General features: G+C 38.4%; 1 protein-coding gene, 1 long non-coding RNA gene and 1 pseudogene across 2 annotated transcripts; 2 read left to right on the forward strand and 1 right to left on the reverse strand.

Moving 5' to 3' along the window:
• Positions 1 to 3,148: 3,148 nt before the first annotated feature.
• Positions 3,149 to 6,056, reverse strand: LOC117627037. Its single transcript, XR_004585707.1, has 4 exons — positions 4,692 to 6,056; positions 4,443 to 4,504; positions 4,212 to 4,359; positions 3,149 to 4,116 (listed from the first exon to the last, which is right to left on the reverse strand). It is a non-coding gene; the product is annotated as an uncharacterized LOC117627037 (long non-coding RNA).
• A 2,315-nt stretch (positions 6,057 to 8,371) lies between these two features.
• LOC117628099 lies at positions 8,372 to 17,881 on the forward strand (annotated as a pseudogene).
• A 1,067-nt stretch (positions 17,882 to 18,948) lies between these two features.
• LOC117628134 (subtilisin-like protease SBT3.9) lies at positions 18,949 to 22,195 on the forward strand. Its single transcript, XM_034360512.1, has 10 exons — positions 18,949 to 19,134; positions 19,211 to 19,302; positions 19,414 to 19,511; positions 19,588 to 19,740; positions 19,810 to 20,474; positions 20,558 to 20,649; positions 20,734 to 20,973; positions 21,054 to 21,168; positions 21,293 to 21,485; positions 21,574 to 22,195. Exons 1-10 carry the CDS (start codon positions 19,009 to 19,011, stop codon positions 22,137 to 22,139), a joined length of 2,340 nt encoding a protein of 779 aa, XP_034216403.1. The 5' UTR covers positions 18,949 to 19,008; the 3' UTR covers positions 22,140 to 22,195.
• Positions 22,196 to 23,189: the final 994 nt, after the last annotated feature.

The following is a 23,189-nucleotide window of genomic DNA, read 5'->3' on the forward strand; positions in this document are numbered from 1 at the left end:
TGCTGATGATAAAAAAAAAAAAAAAAAATTTAGCATGAGTATGATACAAAAAAAAAAAAAGAATCATTCAATACTAGTTAAGGTGGACGAATGAGTTTTACAATAACTAAGAGGTAAGGGAAGAAAAGAAGAAAAGAAAATGAAAAAAAGGAGTCTACTCCACTCTATTGCAAAGAGAAATCAATGAGCTAACTAACTGGCGAATTTCTTTCTCTTGCGTGAAGCCTAAGTTCCGTGCCTCTATGAGTTTTGGGAGCATTGCTTCATTGGCATCAATTCTAGCTTGTCGAAGCCCAATTTCCTTTTCAAATTGTTGGTCTAAAGATTGCTGCAAATCTTTTGCACGTTCTTTGAGGGCACTTGTCTTCGATTCAAACTGTTGTCGCATTTCATGAGCTCGTCTTACTGCCTCTTCAGCTTCCTTCTCTGCCTCAACCACTGTGGCATTCACATCAGCAAGCTCACTATTAAGTTTTATTAGATGCGCGCTCATGGTTTTTATGGTAGCGAAGCACTGCTCATATTGGGTGATCAAGGCATTGATGCGGTCAACATCTAGATGGGCATATTCTCCCACGAAGGCAACGTTCTTGGAAAATGAAGTGGCCAACTCGAAAATGTGTTGGATAGTCGTTTCAAATTCCTGAAACTCATCCTGGCCTGATTCAAGGGTATTAATCATAGGTCGCAAGAGACCAAGTGCCCCCAAAATATGATCACGGTGAGCTAGTAGGTCTATAGGTGATTTGGAAGAAGAAATTCTATCAAAGATGTCTTGCATTTCCTCAGCAATGAACCTTCGCCTACGTGGAGCCACACTTGGACCAAGAATGCGGTGAATGAAATTCTTCACATAAGGTGAGGAGGGCAAATATTCTACCAATGGCAAGGGGCAGTCATCTTCAACAATATCATCTGTCTCATTTGGATCATTACTCACATCAGGAGCAACGACTGTAGCATTCGGTTCATTGCTCACTTCTTGAGCATCATCTGCATCACTTGGGAAGTTCGTGGTACTACCTTGTTCGGATGGCCCGTCATTCATGGGGAAAACCAAGACTCCGATAAGAGTAGCAGCATCTGCATGGGAGGAACTGACTCCCTCATCAATGGATGGTCAAGATTCTGGCTTCGAATTCGTTTTGGACTCTTGTCGTTGTCACTACGCGAGGAATGACGTTTGTTGGAGACCTCTTTTTGACAACTTGTGGGGCCTTGATTCTCCGGCCTAACAATAAAAATATTATCGTGCCTTTCGAGGTGTTTTCTAGAAGACAAGAAAATTCTAGCTACAGATAATCCCATATATGGTGCTGATGACCCCATCCACCATTTGCAATACCACCAAGTGCAAACTCCAACACGAGTAGAGCGCGGGATATAAAATCCAGCTGTGGTATCTCTTCTAAGTAAAGTGATTTGTGCTATGGCTAAATCCTCCATGCCACACTTGCACCTGTCACGAACGCTAAAGGAAAGCTTGTTCGAAGGGACACCTTGGTCAAAACCAAATTGACGTGCGAATCTATTTGGGTAGTATGGTTCCAACCAAAGATTGTTGTTCACCCTCACCGGCAAAAGCGCATAACGTGTGCAAACTAGAAATTCAAATTTTCTATCTGATAGATCCTTCTTGTCAGCAAAGGAACGGCCTTCATCTTCAGTAAACGTGGTTGGGCGATAGATTAATTCTTTGTCGCTACGGAATATAATTCTGGCATGATTAAGCCTAAAACCTTTTGGCTTAACACCCGCATACCTCACCAAAAAAGGGTAGTCTTTGACAAATTCCTTGTCAGTTTGTGGTAGGTACAAACCTGGAATATGTTCGCCTAACCAACCGATAACATAATGAATTGGGAAGGAGGCACTTGACGAGCTGGGACCTTCTGGATGAGTGGCAATTTCTCCAAGACCATGGTAAATATACCCCAAAACAGGTGGTGCAAGTGAAACTCTGACCCCTCGTGCCATCAAACATGCCATATGAAAAGTTTCAGGTCTGACGTTGCGATCCACGGAAGGTAACACAAATCTACTCAACCAAAGTGCCAAGAATGCAGCCAACCTCCCTTCCTTTGAAACACGTAAAGTGATTTCGGGAGCCCTTAAAAGTTGATCTTGAGGTTTCCTCTTGCCATTCCCAAAGGCCTTATAAATAATCTTCGCCCGATAAAAATGCCCAATCCATTGGGCCCAGCTGACGGTAGACTGATTATGATAAATACATAATTGGGAGTGGATCTTCAAAAGTTCAGTGATAGTTGGAGGATATACTCCATTTTGTTGCAAGTCTTTATTTTGGGGAATAAATTCCTCATACTGGACATCTCCCAAGATTGGCAACCCACAAATGACTTTCATGTCATAGAGAGAAATCCCCATCTCACCATTGCCATGATGAAAGGTGTTGCACAAGGGCCCCCATAATTCACAAAATGCTCTCCATATATTTGGGCAACACTCGTAAGGATATCGGGAAATTGCTACGGCACCATATATTTTTGCCTTATGCAGTATGTCTCCAAAGTCACTCATAACGCATTTTGTCCACTCCGCAACGCCAATTTCAAAAGTGGCTCGGCCATAGAACTGATACTGGGGCCCCCACTCCAACTTACTCTTGATCATTCTATGCAAAGCGGGGTAAAAATCATCACGTGTGGGAAGATCTTTGATTTGGAATTTCATGTCTCCATCCACTTCATTATTCACATCCTCCAAACAATGAGCGGTAAACACAGCACGATGCGTTTGGCATACTGAAATCACCTTATCTTCTGCGTGGGGTTTGAATTCAAGATACCCCGAATTTACGGAGGCGGTGGTATACCAGGTTGCACGGCCTTCAGGGGGTACATTAAGCTGCACAGATCTCAAAGACAGTGATCTCACATATTGGGGGCCAGTTTGACTTGGTTTAGAATTGAATTTGTTTTGTCCCTGCAATCTTATCAAGAAAAACATATAAAAATAAAATAGAGGTATTTCAGTGGTTTTGAAACACCAAGAGATAAGTATCTCGGTTGAGAAGTGGTCATCAGCTTGAATTCAAACTCATCATAAGATAGCCTCTATAAGAGGCATGACACGAGGGGAGTAAACAAAAAGAAGGAGGAGGAGAACGGCAGGAGGACAGAAAAAGAGCAGAAAGGAGAACAGTCAGAGCAAGAAGAAAAATTAGCAAGCAGACTTGAGAAAGGAAAGAGCCATTTCAAGGTAAAAAGATTAGTTTCATGGCACAATTTTCTGATTTTTTTTTGCTCAAGATTTCTGGTTCCATTCAACTCAAGGGTTCCTGGCCATGATGATTTCTATCATCATAAAAAGGGTCAGTAATCTCTCTAAGGGACAGCTCCGCTCAAGTAATTCCGAGGATACGATCCGCACCCAGCAGTTTGTTTGATCAATCCACAGAAATTCTTGGCTATGATGATTGAAATCATCATAACCAAGGTTAAGAATCTCTCCGAGGCTTGGCTCCGCTCAAAGAACTCCAGCAGTGTTTTCAGGTTTGCCTTCCATGATGATTTCAATCATCATGTTTTATGGCATAGTCTATTCCATCATGCACCACCAAATAAGCTCTTCCAGGAGCAAAGAATCTCTCAAATCATGGATGTAGAGATGAACCCACCATGGGATCAAAATCAAAAGAGCAAAGGCTTGTAATTACAAGTCCCTGTGTAAAATTTCTGCATGAAGCATCCGAAACCAAAAGGGGCGCATGGAAATTGAATTGCCTCCTCATGAGTGTTTGCTGCCTGCAAGCCAACGAAAAAAAGCCAACAGAGGAAGAATAGGAGCAAAAGAAAAAGTGGTTCTGTGTGTTGGGTTTTGTTAGTAAAAGACAAAACAAGGGGGATAAAAAAGTAATGAAATAAAAAAAAAGGGGGCTGTATCGCACAGCCCCTCCTCCCTCTCTTGAATATTTCTTTGGTTTATTATGACTGGGAAAAAGAAAAGGACATGGACAATGGTACATCAACAGCAAACAAAAAAAAAAGGGGAGCTGGCAAGGCATGTACCACAAGTTCTCTCTTGGGTTTCTGAAGCAAAATGACAGGTGGTTTCCTCCACCAAACTCCAAAGCCTTCAAGCTGGCAGCACAGTCTCTTCATGCAAAAGAGAAGACAAGAGGTCAGAAGCATGGAAACAGACAAAAGAAAAAAATCAAAGGAAAAGAGGAGTTCAAGGGGGGGAATTACCACGTGAAAGGCAAGAGGATTTCTTGAGTTATTGACCTTGGGAAAGTTACAGCACACAAAGGACAATAAGAGAGTTTGTCTCTTTTGGTTCCAAGTCAGCCCAGAAGCATCCAATTAATTGGAGGGTCTTCTATTGCTACCGCTATTGCTGTCCATGCAGACAAAAGTCCTAGTTAATTCAATCAATAAATAAAATAACAGAGAAGAACTAAGGAATGGCATGTGGGTTACCACGTGAAATCCGCTTCCGTTTGATGGTGCAACAGGTGGCTTGAGCAAAGTTATGTGCTGGTCTGGAGAAGCAAACGAAGAATAATGTTAAGACTTTCGTTTTGTGGCTGTTTGCTGGTGCACTACATGTTTTTTTTTTTTTTTTTTTTATATATAAGGAAGACAACCCAATCCTATGTGGACAAGAAGTTTGCTTCACTGGATGATCCAGCAGTTCCAAATCAATAAGGAGTTTAATCCATACTTCACCTGGAGAAGGATTTCTATCCTTTGGGTGTCTTAATCAAATTGAAAGACACCTGTTAATGGCACCAATACGTGAGGGATCCAGCTGGAGCAAAGCAAGGCCTTTGGTTTACTATGTTTTGCTGAATGTAAACAGAAGAATAAAAAAAAAGGAATAAAAGCTTGTGGAGAATCAAATTCACATGAAGTCAATTGCTGGGGCTATGACACTACATAAGCGAAACGAAATGAAGGGCAAATGAATTTGCTGACAGATTTCTACAGAGAGCAACAAACACGAGGTTCTTCGTTCGTTGTTCTTAAATGCGGCAGGACAGTGAGATTTCTCTCACAGATGCCTTGAGCATCCAAAGCCACAAACAAGCATCAAAGGAGAATAGCAGACGATGTGGGGGAGAACCCACAAAGGGGAAGGCTGCTGGAGAATTTTTACAGAGAGGGAGGAAAAACCCGAAAAGCCACAAAGGCAGAGAAGGACAATCGTGAGACTGGAGGAAAAATGAGGCTCAACACCCCTACTCCCTGCAAAGACAGAAGCAGAAAAATGAGGCTCAACACCCCTACTCCCTGCAAAGACAGAAGCAGTCAGATACATGTTGCATCTTCAACAAGGCTCCTCTCCTGAAGTCCCCTATGATTGGGTATAAAACCCACAAATCAAATTTTGGGGCAGCATTCCTTGAATCAAAATTTCTTGGATGTTCAATCCATCATGGGGTTATAAACCCTGAAATCAAAGCATTGGGTTTTGCACCCCGGAAACAAAGTTTGGGTTTTGCATCCTAAAAACAAATTTGGGTATTGCACCCAAAAAATAAAGTCTGGGTGTTTCACTCTCAATCAAGGCTTGGGTTTGCACCTCAAAAAAAAAATATTGGATACAGATAGAAAAAATTATGCCGCTGTGGGGATGGTTTGTGTGTTCCATGACGTTGCCTCTGCGCCATTCTCAAATATGGCATCCCAAAATTGATTTGTTACAAACAGTAATGGGAAGAGTCTGTAGCTTAAAAAGAATTCAAAGGGAAGGCCACATGTCGAAAGACCTCTCTCTTGAATTGGAAGAAAACGGGCCATATGGCTGATTGGCTATCAAAGAAAATTTGATATTGGGTTCTCTTTGATTGTAACAAGGAAAAAACCAAAAAAAAAAAAAAGGGTTTGATGCAAGATGTGTTTTGCCAAATTCTTATCTCCTCCAATATGTCGTATGCAAGAGACCAGAGAAGAAAGAATTGGCAAGTTTGACAAAAGCTAACAAACCCAAAGCTGCCAGCTGCATCAATCTGAACACACAAAGTTTGAGTCCAAACACATGCAACCAATCCAAAGGAAGTGTAGATTTCTCTAAGTTCATCCTCCACGGTTCAAGCCATCAAGCTTCTAAATAGGAAGGAGCAGAACTATGGAAAAAATAAGATAAATCGAGGAGATACAATACTTTTCTTTTGCTTCATGGAGAAGCAAAAGGCCCCATGCCAATGACAAACGGAAGGGAAAATCAAGCCACAAGAGTAGCTGGCTTGTACCGACGTCAAGAAGTCAAAGACGATAAAAAAAAGTCAGAGGCGTGATTGTTTAAGAGGGCCCATTCTTTGTAAATGTCCACTAAGCTCAGGAATATGCTTTTACAATATAAAACAAGCATTGAGCTTCGCACAGATAGAAGACAAGGTGAAGGTTTGAAAAAAAGGCTTTTTCAAGTCCCTCACATCACTTTTGGTGACTGCAACAAATGAAAACAAAGTGTCCAGGCACTTGTGCTCCTTTGTATTCCAAGGGGCGAAGACATGAGTTCACTACTTGCAGTACCAAGTTATGCAAGCAAGTGCACAAAAGTGTCAGCAAGGGCTCACGAGAACTAAATCAATTGACGGTCAAGAAGGCTCAATAAAATGCTTACGGCATTCGGGTCTATCTGCCTAAATTCTCAAATGCAAGATGGCTACCAAACATGCCCACAAAATCTCAACAAGAAATATGGGAATCAATCACTGTGGCAAAGAAGCTATTCATAAAGGAGTGTCAAGCGACTCAACCATACCGTGTCGAAGACTCCATTCCAAATAAATGATTGATCGTGCTACGAGCATTAAGCTCACTCTCAAAAGATACCAAAGGAGCATCAATATGGATTAACAGGCTTATCAACCACAATAGCCCATTAATCTCAAATCCTCCAAATCATGCATGGATACAAATGCAAATGTCAATTGTAGAGAATTAGTGGGTTCATCAAAAATGCCCATTATTTTTCTTGGACATTGGAAAAAGGAAAAAGGGTACAAAACCATCCAATTCCCCATGGGTCATCTACCCATGCAAATTTCAATGAGATTAAATCTCTCAAATTCAAGTTCTCAATTAGTGGGCTACACTTACCCATTAATTTTCAATTTTTCTCATGGGTCATTTACCCATGAAAATTTCAATGAGATTAAATTCAAATCTCTTAAACACAAACTCTCAATTAGTGGGCCACACTTACCCATTAATTTTCAATTTTTCCCATAGGTCATCTACCTATGGAAACCTCCAAATTGTCCCAAAGACACATTCTCAATTAATGGGCCACACTTACCCATTAATTTCCAAATCAATTTGGAACTACGTCGGTTTGATCCCGTCAAGGGTACGTAGGCAGTCTAACATCCCAATAGACGCAACCGCAATCAAATTTAAATATCTGGCTTATCTTAACCAAATTCTGCCAAAAAAAAAAAAAAAACTTTCCCAAACGCAATGGTCAATGTTTAGGAAAAATTAATGGGATAATTAAAATTACTCATTATTTTTCCTGGACATTGACAACAGCGAAAGTGGTACAAAACCATCCAATTTTCCATGGGTCATCTACCCATGAAAACTCTAATGAGATTAAATCCAAGTCTCTCAAACAGAAATTCTCAATTAGTGGGCCACACTTACCCGTTGATTTCCAAATTCCAAACTACGTTGGTTTGATCCCTTTGAAAGGGTACGTAGGCAATCTAGAGATTCAATCTAGATGCAACCATCCCAAATGCAATCCCATATCGAATCCCTGGTTTATTCAGCTAAATTCACTCAAACACTTCTCAATACAATTCAAATCAAATTTCCCTCGCAATGGGTCATTTATTCATTGCGATTCTTTGAACTACGAGTGGCTTGATTCCCGCAAGGGATAAGTAGGCATCCTGAGGTTGGACTTGGGAGCAGTTGCAAAATCAAACACACACGTTCTGTTTCTTTATGATGGAATCAAAGGGTGTTCCCTTGAAGCAAGGGATTGTAATTAAGAGACTTGCGTCTCGAATGGGTCGAACCTAAAATAATAAAACCCCGTTATTTAATTAGTGGTGGTGAAATTATATTTGGAGGATCACATTTTCCTTCAACAGTGGCCATAGAAAAGTCAACGTGAAATGTCATTTGTTTTTTTTTTTTTTTTTTGCCATAATTGAAATGTCAATTGATAGATAAAGAAATAAATATCTGAACCAAAAATCCAAAAGTTTGGAAGCTCCTCTTTTGATTAGATTAGTCTTCAAAGCCTGCCACTTGCATGGTGACCTGATTCAACAATGAAAAGTCATATTCATATTCATACAATACAAACAAGGTATTGTACTAAACATGCAGGCTATATAGCTGTAGCTTCATAAATCCTTATCTATCAGAGAGAGAGAGAGAGAGAGAGAATGGGTTTCCTTTGGGTGAAAACTGAGAGCAACAAGGCTTTAATATTTGTGGCAGCAAGTCTTTTGTTAGTTTTCAATGGCCCGAACACCCTGATTGCAGCAGTTGATGAGTAAGTACTGCTTCAAAAGCTTGAAATCTGTTTCTCTATAATTTCTTAATTTATGGAGGATTACCACTAATTACTATCTGATATATAGCTTCACATAGTTTATATTGGGGAGAAGCAGCATGAGGATCCTGAGCTTGTAACCAGTTCACATCATGAGATGCTGGCATCAGTTGTTGGGAGGTATATAGCCTTTACAGTTTTACTTTCATTCAAATCAGTAACTTTTACACTTCGTGCTACTTCAATTTCATCATAAAGAGCACTTAAGCTTCTGATTAAGCGGCTTGAATCGCGAGAACAGAGTTCTAATTTTTAGTCTTGTTCAAGTAGTTTTTTTTTTCTTGCTTGTTTTTAGTCTGCCACCTACATTGCAAAGGTGTGGTGATGTGGTGAGGGCTGCTTAATTCGCTTTCATTCATGGTTATGCTGCTTTCGGAAACTTGCATGTTTGAAGATGACTTAATTTATGTTGGTCTCTGGAGGTAAAATTCTAAAATGGTTGTTGATTATGTGTGGTTGAATCTATGCTGCAGCATAGAAGCCGCCATTGACTCAATAGTCTATAGCTATAAACATGGCTTCTCTGGTTTAGCCAAGCTTACAGAATCTCAAGCCAAGGAGATTGCAGGTACTTTTACATTGAGTACTCTTTCTTTGACCACTTTTGATCAATGCATATTGCCTCAAAATTTCCTGATTACAATTAATGAGTATATTCCTTCTGTTCAATCTTGTTTTAGAGTTACCCAGAGTTGCTCATGTCATGCCTAATAGCTTTCATACACTACAAAATACAAGGAGTTGGGATTATCTAGGCCCCCTGTGCGAATCAGGAGAACACTTCAATGCCACAACAAAATGCAACAGAAAACTTATAGGAGCAAAGTGGTTCATAGATGGTTTCCTTGCTGACAATGAACAACCATTCAATACCACTGAATTCCCAGAGTTCTTGTCATCTAGAGATGCAATGGGACATGGCACACACACTGCCACAACCATTGCTGGTTCCTTTGTGGCCAATGCAAGTTACAAAGGCCTCGGTCTAGGAGTAGTTAGAGGTGGTGCACCCTGGGCTCATTTGGCCGTGTACAAGCCATGTTGGTATGCACCAATTGCAGTGTGTGCCATGGGGTTGATGTGTTGTCACTGTCTATGTGAAACTACCTTCCTAAGTTCGCAGAAGTTGATAAGCGTGACGCAATTTCCACAGGCTCCATGCTGTGGCCAAGGGTATTAGTGTTGTTTGTGCTGCAGGCAATACTGGACCTTTTGCTCAGACAGTAGGGAATGTGACACCCTGGATCTTAACTGTGGCAGCTACCACCATTGACAGGTCCTTTCCCACACCCATCATGCTTGGGAACAACATAACTCTACTGGTAACTCATGCAAATTTTGTTGCAAACTCGTCTAATTGGGTCGTTAATATGCTTCCTTTAAAAAAAAAAAATTTGATTCAACATTCACATGTTTTCCTTTTTCTCAATTGGTTTGTATCATAAAATTTGAGTACCTAAACAAACCCTAAAATTAACTAAGTACACTCTAATATTTTAATAAAAATGTAAAATTAACTAATTTAACTACCAAAAATACCCCGGTACACCATAATACACTGTCACACCACACTAAACTCATACAGCTTCTTAATTGCACTTCTGGCACGAGCAATGCTAGAGAGGATTGACTTGTGAAAGTTTCCGTCAACCATCAGTGGTTCAGATGAATAGTCAAGCACACCTTTCTCTTCCTCCTCCATAGGCACACTGTCAATAGCATGCAACAATATTAGATAATATAAATATAAAAAAATATTCAATTGATTTCTTAATTGCAAACATAAAATGCCCGACAATGAATCTGGCTGAGTGTATTGATTAGTTTACAATTAGTCGATCATCTATTGATGGAAGCTTATTGCCTGCACTACTACATTTTACACTTTGCGCGACGAAGAGAATTTCGTCGCGCAAAATACATTGTAGTCGCACAAATTTTAACGCGACAAAAACTTCGTCGCGCAGAATCCGTCGCGCAAAGATCGTGAAGAAAGACTTTGCGCGACCAAGTTTTTTCATTGGTCGCGCAAAGTGACTTTGCGCGACGAAAAAATATTGGTCCCGCAAAACTTTGCGCGACGAAAAACATTGGTCGCGCAAAGGTTTGAGCGACGAAAAATATTCGTCGCGCAAAGTTTTGCGCGACAAAAAACATTGGTCGTGCAAAGTCTCAAAAAAATTTAAAAAATAAAAAATTCCCGCGTTCCATTTTTGGTACCCGCCCACATTTTTAGAGTTTTGCGCGACGAACACTAACGTCGCGCAAATATTTGCGCGACGAAATATTTTTTTGTGTTTTAAATTTTTTTAATTAAAATAAACTAATTTTTACTTTTTATTATTATTTCTTTAATATTAATTTATTCAAATTTTTACTTTTTAAATATAATTTAATTGTATGATTTTTTTAAATCACTTTAATTTAAATTGATATTAATTTAATTATAGTAATTTTTTCAAATTTTTACTTTTTAAATTTAATTTAATTGTAAGATTTTTCTTAATTACTTTAATTTAAATTGACATATTCAAAATAAAATTACATATGAAAAATAGTGATCAAATTATCCAATAAATATTTATATATATATAATATTCAAAATGTACACATGAATTAACAAAGTAAAATAATAAAATCCTAATACAAGCATATTGTGGTGGTAGTGGTGGATAATATGTTTTGATAGCTTCCTAATCCTCAACTTTAGCCATCAAAGTCTCAATGATTACCTACAAAAAAACAAATATGGTCAAATAACAACAACAACAACAAAAAAAAGAATGCATAATCTCCCCTAAAATTGTTATACCACAAATCCAACCCAAACTCCAATCTCTCCCCTTTACTCAACCCCAAACCCCACACAAACTCAAAACTAACTCCAAAAACACATATTAATGAAAAAAAATTAAAATTTGGAGAGAATATACCTTTTGGCAAGATTGAGAGTGAGTGAGAATGAGAGGGAGAAGTGAGAGAATTAGATAAGATAGTGATAGAGAGATGAGAGAGTGAGAGATAGTGAAAAGATAGATGAGAGAGTGAGTGAGAGAGAGAGATAGTGAAGAGAGAGATGAGAGATTAAGTGAGAGGAGGGAGTGTGAGAGAAAGGGTGGGATTTGGGGAGAGGGAAAGAGAGAGGAGAGGTAAGAGTAGAGAAAGAAATTGAGAAAATGGTGGAGGAGTTATTTCGGTTTTTAAAATCGTATCACTTTGCGCGACGAAAATACTGTTGGTCGCGCAAAGTTTTGCGCGACGAAACATATTGGTCTCGCAAAGTTTTGCGCGACGAATATATAAATATTGGTCGCGCAAAGTCTAAAAATTATTTTTTGAAAAAAAAAAAATTCCCGCATCCCATTTTTGGTACCCGCCAAAATTTTTAAATTTTTGTGCGACGAAAAATACATATTGGTCGCGCAAAGTCTAAAAAAATTATATAAAAAAATTCCCGCGTCCCATTTTTGGTACCCGCCCAAATTTTTGCGCGACGAAAAATATATATTGGTCTCGCAAAGTTTTGCGCGACGAATATAGGAATATTGGTCGCGCAAAGTCTAAAAAAATTATTTTTTTTAAAAAAAAATTCCCGCATCCCATTTTTGGTACCCGCCAAAATTTTTAAATTTTTGTGCGACGAAAAATACATATTGGTCGCGCAAAGTCTAAAACAATTATATAAAAAAAAATCCCGCGTCCCATTTTTGGTACCTGCCCAAATTTTTGCGCGACGAAAAATATATATTGGTCGCTCAAAGTTTTGCGCGACGAAACATATTGGTCTCGCAAAGTTTTGCGCGACGAATATAGTAATATTGGTCGCGCAAAGTCTAAAAAAAATTATTTTTTTTTAAAAAAATTCCCGCATCCCTTTTTTGGTACCCGCCAAAATCTTTAAATTTTTGCCCGAGGAAAAATACATATTGGTAGCGCAAAGTCTAAAACAATTATATAAAAAAAATTCCCGTGTCCCATTTTTGGTACCCGCCCAAATTTTTGCGCGACAAAAAATATTGGTCGCGCAAAGTCTAAAGTTTTTTTTTTTTTTAATTTTAAAAACCCCCGCCCCATTTTTGGTACTCGCCCAAATTTTTTGAGTTTTGCACGACGAACTGTTGGTCGCGCAAACTTTTGAGAGACGAAAAATTGGTTCGTAGCACAATATTTATAAAAATAATTGTTATGAATAATAAAAATAAAAATATTTTATTTTATGATTTAAAATATAATTAAGGTGAAAGCTACTTAATAAATGTATATACTATTCAATTTCTTAAGTGTTATATGTACAAAATAAATAAATTTAAAGCTACTTAATAAATAAATATATATATACACGCACACACACACACACACACACACACACACACTTCAACGATCTAACCATAAGACTTGTTTGTATATACTTCAAGATCGTATACCCCAAAAATCAAAAAAAACAAACATTCAGAGATCTAGTAACGGGACAAAAATTTTCGATAGTTATAAATGAAAAATCACGATTTAACGGTTATTTTAACTCCGATTTTGATGATTTTTTTTACAGCTACACTCCTTGACCCTATATGAATACAATGACTGAATTTTATCTTCAATTTAAAACATTTGCACTAGTGGATACCACAAAATGTTATGTTATATTTAACGAAAGTATAAATAAACTCTTAAATGTTAGTGAATATATTGTTTTGATGGCATATGCATTCTACGAAACTAGTTTCAACGATCCAACCGTCAAACTTGTTTTTTTATACTTCGAGATCATATACGCCAAAATCGGAAAAAATAAACATTCATAGATCAAGTAACGGGACAAAACTTTTCGACGGTTATAAATGAAAAATCATGATTTAACGGTTATTTTAACTCCGATTTTGATGATTTTTTTTACAGCTACACTCCTTGACCCTATATGAATACAATGACTGAATTTGATCTTCAATTTAAAATATTTACACTAGTGGATACCACAAAATCTTATGTTATATTTAACGAAAATATAAATAAACTCTTAATTGTTAGTGAATATATTGTTTTGATGGCATACACATTCTACGAAACTAGTTTCAACGATCCAACCGTCAAACTTGTTTCAACAATCCAACCGTCAAACTTGTTTGTTTATACTTCGAGATCATATACGCCAAAAATCGGAAAAAATAAACATTCATTGATCAAGTAACGGGACAAAACTTTTCGATGGTTATAAATGAAAAATCAAGATTTAATGGTTATTTTAACTCCGATTTTGATGATTTTTTTACAGCTACGCTCCTTGACCCTATATGAATACAATGACTGAATTTGATCTTCAATTTAAAATATTTACACTAGTGGATACCACAAAATCTTATGTTATATTTAACAAAAGTATAAATAAACTCTTAATTGTTAGTGAATATATTGTTTTGATGGCATATGCATTCAAAAAAACTAGTTTCAACGATCCAACCATCAAACTTGTTTGTTTATACTTCGAGATCATATAGCCAGAAATCGGAAAAAATAAACATTCAGAGATCAAGTAAGGGGATAAAACTTTTCGACGGTTATAATGAAAAATCAAGATTTAACGTTTATTTTAACTCCGATTTTGATGATTTTTTACTGCTACACTCCTTGACCCGATATGAATACAATGAAATAATTCGATCGTCAATTTAAAATATATATTTTCTAACAAAAACCCAATCCCAACAACAAGAATATATTTTTCTAATAAAAATCCGATCCGATCTAAAATAATAAATTTAAAGTTACTTAATAAATATATATACCGCTTAATTTCTTAAGTGTTATGCATACAAAATAAAAAACAAAAATAAATTGGTTTAGGTGACAAAATGTTTGGATTACGTCATGGAAAAATTTTTAAAAAATATTTTTTATATTTTTTATATTTTTATAAGGACTTTGCGCGACGAAGTTTACTTTTCGTCGCGCAAAGTCACTTTCAGCGACGAATTATTTTTCGTCGCCCAAAGTCACTTCACGTGAGCGACGAATTATTTTTCGTCGCGCAAGACTTTGAGCAACGATGTATTGTCGTCGCGCAAAAGTTTGTCGCGCGAAGTGACTTTGGGCGACGAATTATTTTTCGTCGCGCAAGACTTTGAGCGACGAATAGTTTTTCGTCGCGCAAAATTTGGTCGCGCAAGGGGTTTTTTTTACTAGTGCTGGGATAGTTGTCATGGAGTCTATTTGTCATAAGGGCCTGCACCTGGATAACCTTCAAGATCTTCACCACTGAAATCGGATCAAAAGATTATGGATCGTCTTATAAAGAGGCCAAAGGGTTTGCTAGGGGAGGCCAAAGGGTTTGCTAGGGTAAACCAACACTTGAAAATTGTTCACATACTCATGAGTGCAAACAATGGCAGGTCCAAAAAAAAAAAAATTGCATATTCCCCAATTACATGGTTGTGATAGTATCAGTAGGGTCTGTGAAAGCCTATAACCAAGTCGTCATTACTCTAGAAATTATCAACAAATTGTTGGAATTAATACTAAGGGCTCGTTTGGGAGTGCTTTTAGAATAGTGAAAAGCGCTTCTAAATAAGTGAAAGCGCTTCTGTCTTTTAAAAATGATGTTTGGCAAAAATTATAAAAGCTCTTTGGGTGAGATCCAAAAGCACTTGGAGTGGTTTTAGAAAAAGCACTTGAGATGTGCTTCTTCTTAAAAGCGCTGCAGGACAAAAACACGAGAAGCACTTGGCTCCCTTTAATTAAACTTTTATAATACCGAAAATACCCATATTTAATTTTTTAAAATGCCAAAATACCCCTTTTTTTCTTTTTTAAACTGAAAATATCTGATAAACACCCCAATTAAAATACTGTTGTTCATTAATTTGACATTCCTTTTACATCTATATCATGGACCAATAATAAAAATTGCAACTTTAGGCCATCATATTTATAATCTGCCAAAATGAACAAGGAAAATCACGAGTGCAAGGGCAGCAAAACAGAGAGAACATAATAATTGATTGAAACCAACCGACCTCTGCTTCTTGAAAGTTCAGTCTCAAAGGATTAAGGATACATCAAGATTAGTCTTTAACAACTAGAACAAAGAACAATGTAAGAAAGACAAAATCTTTCCGAGAAAAACAATGAAAAACCAGAATGAACAAGCGTAACAAGAGATGGGTTAGCTTACGTTGATTGCTATTTTACATGGAATGTTATCGGCTTCTGAGGTTGAAGCAGAAGAAGAAGTAAGCCCAACTGTGTGTTGGGTTCGTCGAAAATCTTTGCTGCAATGTCACATGGCCATAGACACGATATAATAAAATGAATGAAAATGAATGATTTTATATATGAGGGAAAGGGAAAGAGAGAGAAAAACAGTGAGGAGAAAGGATATCCAAACAAAGAAAATTAAACACTCAACAAAATATCAATAAAGCTTTTATGTAGTTTAAAAGCACTTTTAAATGTGACATCCAAACAAGAAACTGCTTCTTTGTAGAAGCGCTTATGTCATAAGCGCTATTGGCATAAGCGCTTCAGGAAGAAGCACTCCCAAACGAGGTTTTTGAAAGTAAAGTTTTTGGTTTACATTTGATTAGGGTTTTTGGTCATTTTATATTAGGTTAAATTAGTAATTCAATAAATAATTTGATAGTAGGGTATACTCAGTTAATTTTAGAGTTCGTTTGGCAGCACTCTAAAATTTTCAGGGGCAGGCCATGTTTGTAGGAAAAGAGGTTGGTTTTACTGGTCTGGTGTATCTAGAGGGCCCAGAATTCTTCCCTACAACAGCTGGGTATGTAATATTTATTTGCACATCTTTTTTATATGAAGAAAAAAGTATTTGAACTGAAAATTTTTACATGAATAATTTGGTTTGTGATATGGGAAATGAAATCATAATGCTCTCTGAAAAATAAATGTATTCACTTGCAGTGTCGGCGAGGCCCTGTCACTTAATAACACACCTGTGGCAGGAAATGTATTCCTTTGCTTCACAACAGTGCCCGGGCCAGCACAAGCAATAAGCACTGTATCCGCTGTGAGAAGTAGGGGTGGGGTTGGGGTGATTATTGCAAGGCATCCTAGTAATCTCTTGGCTCCATTCAGCAATGACTTCCCATGCATTGCGGTAGACCATGAACTTGGCACCCAGATACTGCTTTACATTCGTTCCACCATGTATCTTCATTTTGCACTACCATGATCAATTTAATATCAAAATTTTCTTTGTTGAGCATGTGAAACTTAGGTCATTCTGTGTTATACATAGATCTCCTGTAGTAAAATTGATCCCTTCTAAATCACTGGTGGGGAAGCCTGTATCAACCAAAGTTGCCTACTTCTCTGCTAAAGGGCCTAATTCAATCGCTCCAGCCATTTTGAAGGTACAATCCCCTACAACATTAGTCCATCCTATTAATTTATCCTATTACTTTGGAGTTAACTGATTAGGGCTTTGTGTCACAGCCGGATATAGCTGCACCCGGTGTGAGTATATTAGCAGCCAGTACTCCCTTTGATCCCGTTATGGATCAAGGATTCGCCTTTCATTCAGGGACATCAATGGCAACTCCTCACATTGCAGGCATTGTGGCACTTTTAAAAGCATTGCATCGTCCCCTGCTGCAATCAAATCAGCACTAGTAACAACAGGTTGATCTATGACCGTTATACTCAGTGGCCAAGTGATTAGCAAGTGCGGGTAATGTAGCAAAATTGAATGGTGACAATTTCAACATTAGGTGCAGCACATTAACAATTACAAAACTTTTTGTTTTGTTTTGCAGTATGGAAGACTGATCCATTTGGAGACCCCATATCTGCTGAAGGAACGCTGCAGAAGCTCGCGGATCCATTTGATTACGGAGGAGGACTAGTGAGCCCGAACAAGGCAGCAGACCCTGGCCTCATATATGACATTGGAACAGATGACTACATAAACTACCTTTGTGCTGTTGGCTACAACATCTCAGCTATCTCTCAACTTGTTGGACAAGCCACAGCATGTCCCATTATTACGCCTTCCATTCTGGATGTGAACCTACCTTCCATTACCATTCCAAATCTAAGAAAGTCGATAACACTCACTCAAAGTGTGACAAATGTTGGTCCTGTCAACTCAATATATAAAGCTCAAATAGACCCTCCACCAGGCATTAAAGTAAGTGTAAAACCAGATACATTGGTTTTCAATTCCACAGTTAAGACAATCTCCTTCATGGTAGCAGTTTCCACCACCTACCAAGTGAACACAGCATACTTTTTTGGAAGCCTGACTTGGAGAGATGGGGTGCATGATGTGACAAGTCCCATATCAGTGAGAACACAGATCATACAATCCTATACTGACGACAATTGAAAATAGATCATACTCATCCTGTAAAATTGGCTACATACTAATAATCGCATTTCTCTCCGGAGACAATGTCTGCCTCTCTTTTGTAAGCATAATTTGTTAGTTATATAATGCACAGTTGAAAAGAATATATGAGAGTCTGCTTGATGAACAAGGAAAGTAGACAAGGAATTTGATTCTCTTTTGTGAGTGCACTGAAGAACAGAGAACCACGTGCCGTGGTGGGCAAATTGATATGGATATGAAAAATGATGCAACAGCATTTTCTTTTCTAGCATTATTTTTTATTCATGAACCAAGCTCAAATGGACAGACAGAAGTCAATTGCAACCCCAACTTTCCCAAGGTCATCCCTCCCACTCACCTTCTGCTGTCGTCATGTTTACTTTTTGAAACATGATAGGGTTTCTACAGAAATGCTTTTCGTCCCAAAACAATCCTGCTTTTCCTTGAAAAAAAAAAGTAGTCCCACTAACGGAAGGCAAAAGCACCACTCATAAGTTGTGGGTTTGGAATTCTCATGGCAGGGCTCTCATAAAAGCCAGTCCAATAAACGTGGTGGTAGGGGCCTACTTCAATGCAGTGCAGTGCAGCACCACAATCATTCAACTAACACTCTTCATCATTTGAGGACAGACTATCAATCAAAGTACACATAATATATTATAGAGTTTCACAGATGAGTTTTTTTATATTTAGATGTAAGCAATCCATAATTTTTAGTTGGTGTATTTGCAGTTAAAAAATCATATTCAAAAAAGGCACAGCAGAATGCAGATGAATAAAAGATGAAAAATATTCATGCTTTTTTTCAGGTCCTAAAAGATTATGCTTGGCCATGGCATACACATCACACCAAGCTTTTGTGCCCTACTGTTCAAGTTGACAATAGAAAAGGTTGAGGAAGTAGATAAAGCAAATTATTCAAAGTTTTGAGGAAAAACTTTCTACCCAAAATGATGTCCTCACATGGATTGAGGATTATATTACAAGAGAAAAAGGATTTTCGACTTTTAACATATCTATTAGGACCATTAGATTATAATTTACAGATGCAGGGATGGCTGGCTTTTAAAGTGTACACAATACCTGTAGAAAATTTCCAGAGTTTTCGAGTCTTCCATTTTTTGATGGATTCCAAAACGAGAAGAGACTGGATATGTGCAAAAAAAAACTACTCTCTTGTGGTTCTTGCTCTTTGTTTTCTTCAACACTATCTCCATGTCTCAATAATACTTGTTGAGGCCACAAGCGAAGTGAGTGTTAAGTTTTAGCTCCAACTCCATTTTCTTTGTTCTTTCTGCACAGCTATTTGACAAGGAGTCTTTTCAGGTGCACATTGTATATTTGGGAGAGAAAAAAAATGATGATCCTGCATCGACAAAAAAGTTTCATCATCAAATGCTAACCACCTTGCTAGGAAGGTCTGGCTTTATTCTATACACTGTTCATTCTTTTAGTCCTAACGTCAAAATGATTTGCATTCCTAGATATAGAAAGACATAACAAGAAAGCTCCTTTTTTTCATTTTGAAGCAAAGAAGCTGCATATAGATCCATTATATACAGCTATAAGCATGGCTTTTCTGGATTTGCTGCAAGGTTAACAGAATCTCAGGCAGAAGCAATTGCGGGTATGGTATTTAGCAAGAAACTACATGATGAGCATACTATTTTATCATCATTCATTGTTAACACCATAAACTGCAGAGTTTCCTGGAGTTGTCCAAGTGATTCGAAATCGCATTCACAAGCTCCACACTACCAGAAGTTGGGATTTTATTGGGATCCATCAGCACTTATCGGGAAATCTTTTAACAAAGAGCATGGGCAAAGGAACTATCATTGGTTTAATAGATTCAGGTAACATCCCCTATTATAAATACTAGTACGCTTCAAACTGTACTTGAACACAAATTTGAATATATGCAGGTGTTTGGCCAGAGTCTAAAAGTTTTAATGATGAAGGCATGGATCCTATCCCAACACATTGGAAAGGAATTTGTCAGCAGGGAGAGCACTTTAACTCCACCAACTGCAACCGAAAAATTATTGGTGCTCGCTGGTTTGGAAAAGGCGCAATTGAACATTTTAAAAATCTTAACAGAACCAACACTCTGATGGACTTTCAGTCACCAAGGGATGGAATTGGACATGGCACTCATACAGCTTCCACAGCAGCTGGCTACTTTGTCAAGAGAGCCAACTACAGAGGACTAGCTTCAGGGTTAGCCAGAGGAGGAGCACCTCTTGCTCACTTAGCAATTTACAAGGCTTGCTGGGCCTTTGAAGGATGCACTGATGCTGATCTTCTAAAGGCATTTGACAAGGCCATTCATGATGGCGTGGACATCCTATCTCTTTCTGTAGGCAATGTGACTCCTTTGTTCTCTTACGTTGATCAGCGTGATTCAATTGCAATTGGTTCCTTCCATGCAACCGCAAAAGGGATTACAGTTGTTTGCTCAGCAGGAAATGATGGCCCTATCTCACAAACCATTGTGAACACTGCACCATGGCTCATAACTGTAGCAGCCACCACAATAGACAGGGTCTTCCCAACAGCCATTACACTTGGAAATAACCACACTCTTTGGGTAAACCTAACTCATCCTTGGAATGAAAAATCGGAAAAATAAAGCAGTCACTTAAGATTTCTTGCAATGGCTGTCTGTTGCAGGGCCAATCTATTGACATTGAAAAACATAAGCATGGATTTGTTGGCATCATATACTCCGAACGCATAGCTTTAGACCGGACAAATGATTCAGCGTGAGAACTCTTCTTTCCTTTTGATTAATATCTTAATTTATCTTTGCATGTGCTGTGTGTCACAATCTTCCATTTTACTTCAAGCAAGGATTGTCAGCCTGGAAGTCTCAATGCAACATTAGCCTCAGGGAAAATAGTACTTTGTTTCTCAAAATCAGATCAGCAGGACATACAGTCTGCATCAAACACCGTGCAGGAAGCCGGAGGGGTTGGACTTATATTTGCGCAGTTTCCCAATGATGGGCTCGCGTCATGTGATATTCCATGCATCAGAGTAGGTTATGAAGTAGGGACACAAATACTTTCCTACATCAGAAAAGCACGGTAAGAACATAAGAAGATGGAGAAAACATTTAAGTGTACACATATGATACAAAATTGAGTTGTTTACTGTGGCTATGAAGGTTTCCAATTGCAAAGCTCAGTGACCCAAAAACTGTTATTGGGAAATGGGCCTCTCCTCGAGTTGCCTCTTTCTCAGCTAGAGGACCTAGTTCCATGACACCAGAAGTTCTGAAGGTAACAGTACTAATCATATCAAAAACAGACACACATATCAAATACTATGTCTACTTTCTCTTCATATCTGCGTTATTTAATTATGACCTTGTTTTTTTATACAACGCTTGATCAATGGACATAGCCTGACATAGCTGCACCGGGCGTAGACATCATAGCTGCATTTCGACCACGTGACACAAAACATAGCAACGGTTATGCGCTGCTATCAGGAACTTCAATGGCATGCCCTCATGTTGCAGGGATAGCAGCTCTCATCAAATCTGCACATCCAAATTGGTCTCCTTCAGCAATAAAATCAGCTCTAGTCACCACTGGCAAGTCAAAACCAAAACATCTATTTTTACAGTGAAAACTAAAGTCCATGCTCATCTACAACTTACACTAACCACTTAACTCTTGCAGCTTCCCAGACTGGAACAGATGGAACAAGCATTTCAGCCGAAGGCCTAACCCGCAAGGAAGCTGACCCGTTTGACATAGGCGGTGGCCATGTTGATCCCAACAAGGCAATCGATCCCGGGCTCATTTTCGATGCTAGTACAGAAGATTACATCAAATTTCTCTGCTCCCTTGGTTACAGCATTGACTCAATTACCAGATTAACCAAGACCAATATAAACTGCATAACAAAAACCAATGGGGTGAACCTCAACCTCCCTTCCATCACAATTCCAAACCTCAAAAGGACAGCAACTGTGACAAGAACAGTGACAAATGTGGGGCACATAAACTCAAAGTACAAGGCATTGGTGCAGGCTCCTCCTGGCATAAAAATGACAGTTGAGCCTCAAACTTTAAGTTTCAATATAACCACTCAAATTCTTCCCTTCAAAGTCATCTTCTTCACAACTCAAAAGTTGCATGGAGATTACAAGTTTGGGAGCCTAACATGGACAGATGGAGAGCATCTTGTCAGGAGCCCCATAGCAATTCGTGTGATCGGATTTGAATCATATAATGATGTATGAGATCTCTGGGAAATCAAATATGAAATAACAACTTGTAAGATTTTAAATTGCTCCAATATGTTCCAATTAAAGAGATTAAGAATGAATGGTATATTTCATTGATATCTGATTGATACATGGAATAACTATTATATACAAATTGATACTATCTAAATAAGGTAAATATAACAGGATTGATGTAGAGAATCAATCCAGGTTGTCTAGATAAGGAAAATACAATGGGATTGATGTAGAGAATCAATCCAGATCAGCTATGACAGGAAGGCAACAATCAAGGTTGACTTTGATGAGAGATTGCAGATGATTGCGTTGATGATGAGATGATTTCCTTTGATGAAGGTTCCCTTTTACGCCCCCGCAAGACGGTGGTCCCATCGGAGACACCGATCTTGGACCGGAGAAGTTGAAAACGCAGACGTGGAAGTGGTTTGGTGAGGGCGTCGGCAAGTTGGTCAACAGTAGAAACATGTGAAACTTGAAGAAGACCACTATTGACGCGATCCCGGACAAACTGAAAATCAATATCAATATGTTTCATGCGAGAATGGAGGACAGGATTAGCACAGTAGAATGTGGCTCCAATGTTGTCACATGAAATGAGCGGTGGACCGGAAAGGGAAATGCCAAGTTCACGTAACAAGGATTGAATCCATGCAATTTCGGCAGTGGTGGTAGCAATGGCTCGATATTCAGCTTCAGTGGAAGAGCGGGCTACAGAGCGTTGCTTGCGAGAGCTCCAAGAGATTAGGTTGCCACCAAGATAAACAACATAGGCAGTAGTGGACTTACGGTCATCAAGATTGCTGGCCCAATCGGCATCAGAGAAAGCATAGAGACGATGAGATGAGCGACGAGACAAATGAAGACCAAAGTATAAGGTGCCCTTCAAGTAACGAAGGAGACGCTTGAGGGCTTGCCAGTGAGACTCCGAAGGCTTATGCATGAATTGAGAGAGCTTATTAACGGCAAAGGAGATGTCAGGGCGTGTGAGGTTGAGATACTGAAGACCACCAATGATTTGACGAAATCGAGTAGCATCAGTAGGTGGAG

Source organism: Prunus dulcis, chromosome 5, assembly GCF_902201215.1.
Source record: "Prunus dulcis chromosome 5, ALMONDv2, whole genome shotgun sequence".
Lineage (NCBI taxonomy): Eukaryota > Viridiplantae > Streptophyta > Magnoliopsida > Rosales > Rosaceae > Prunus > Prunus dulcis.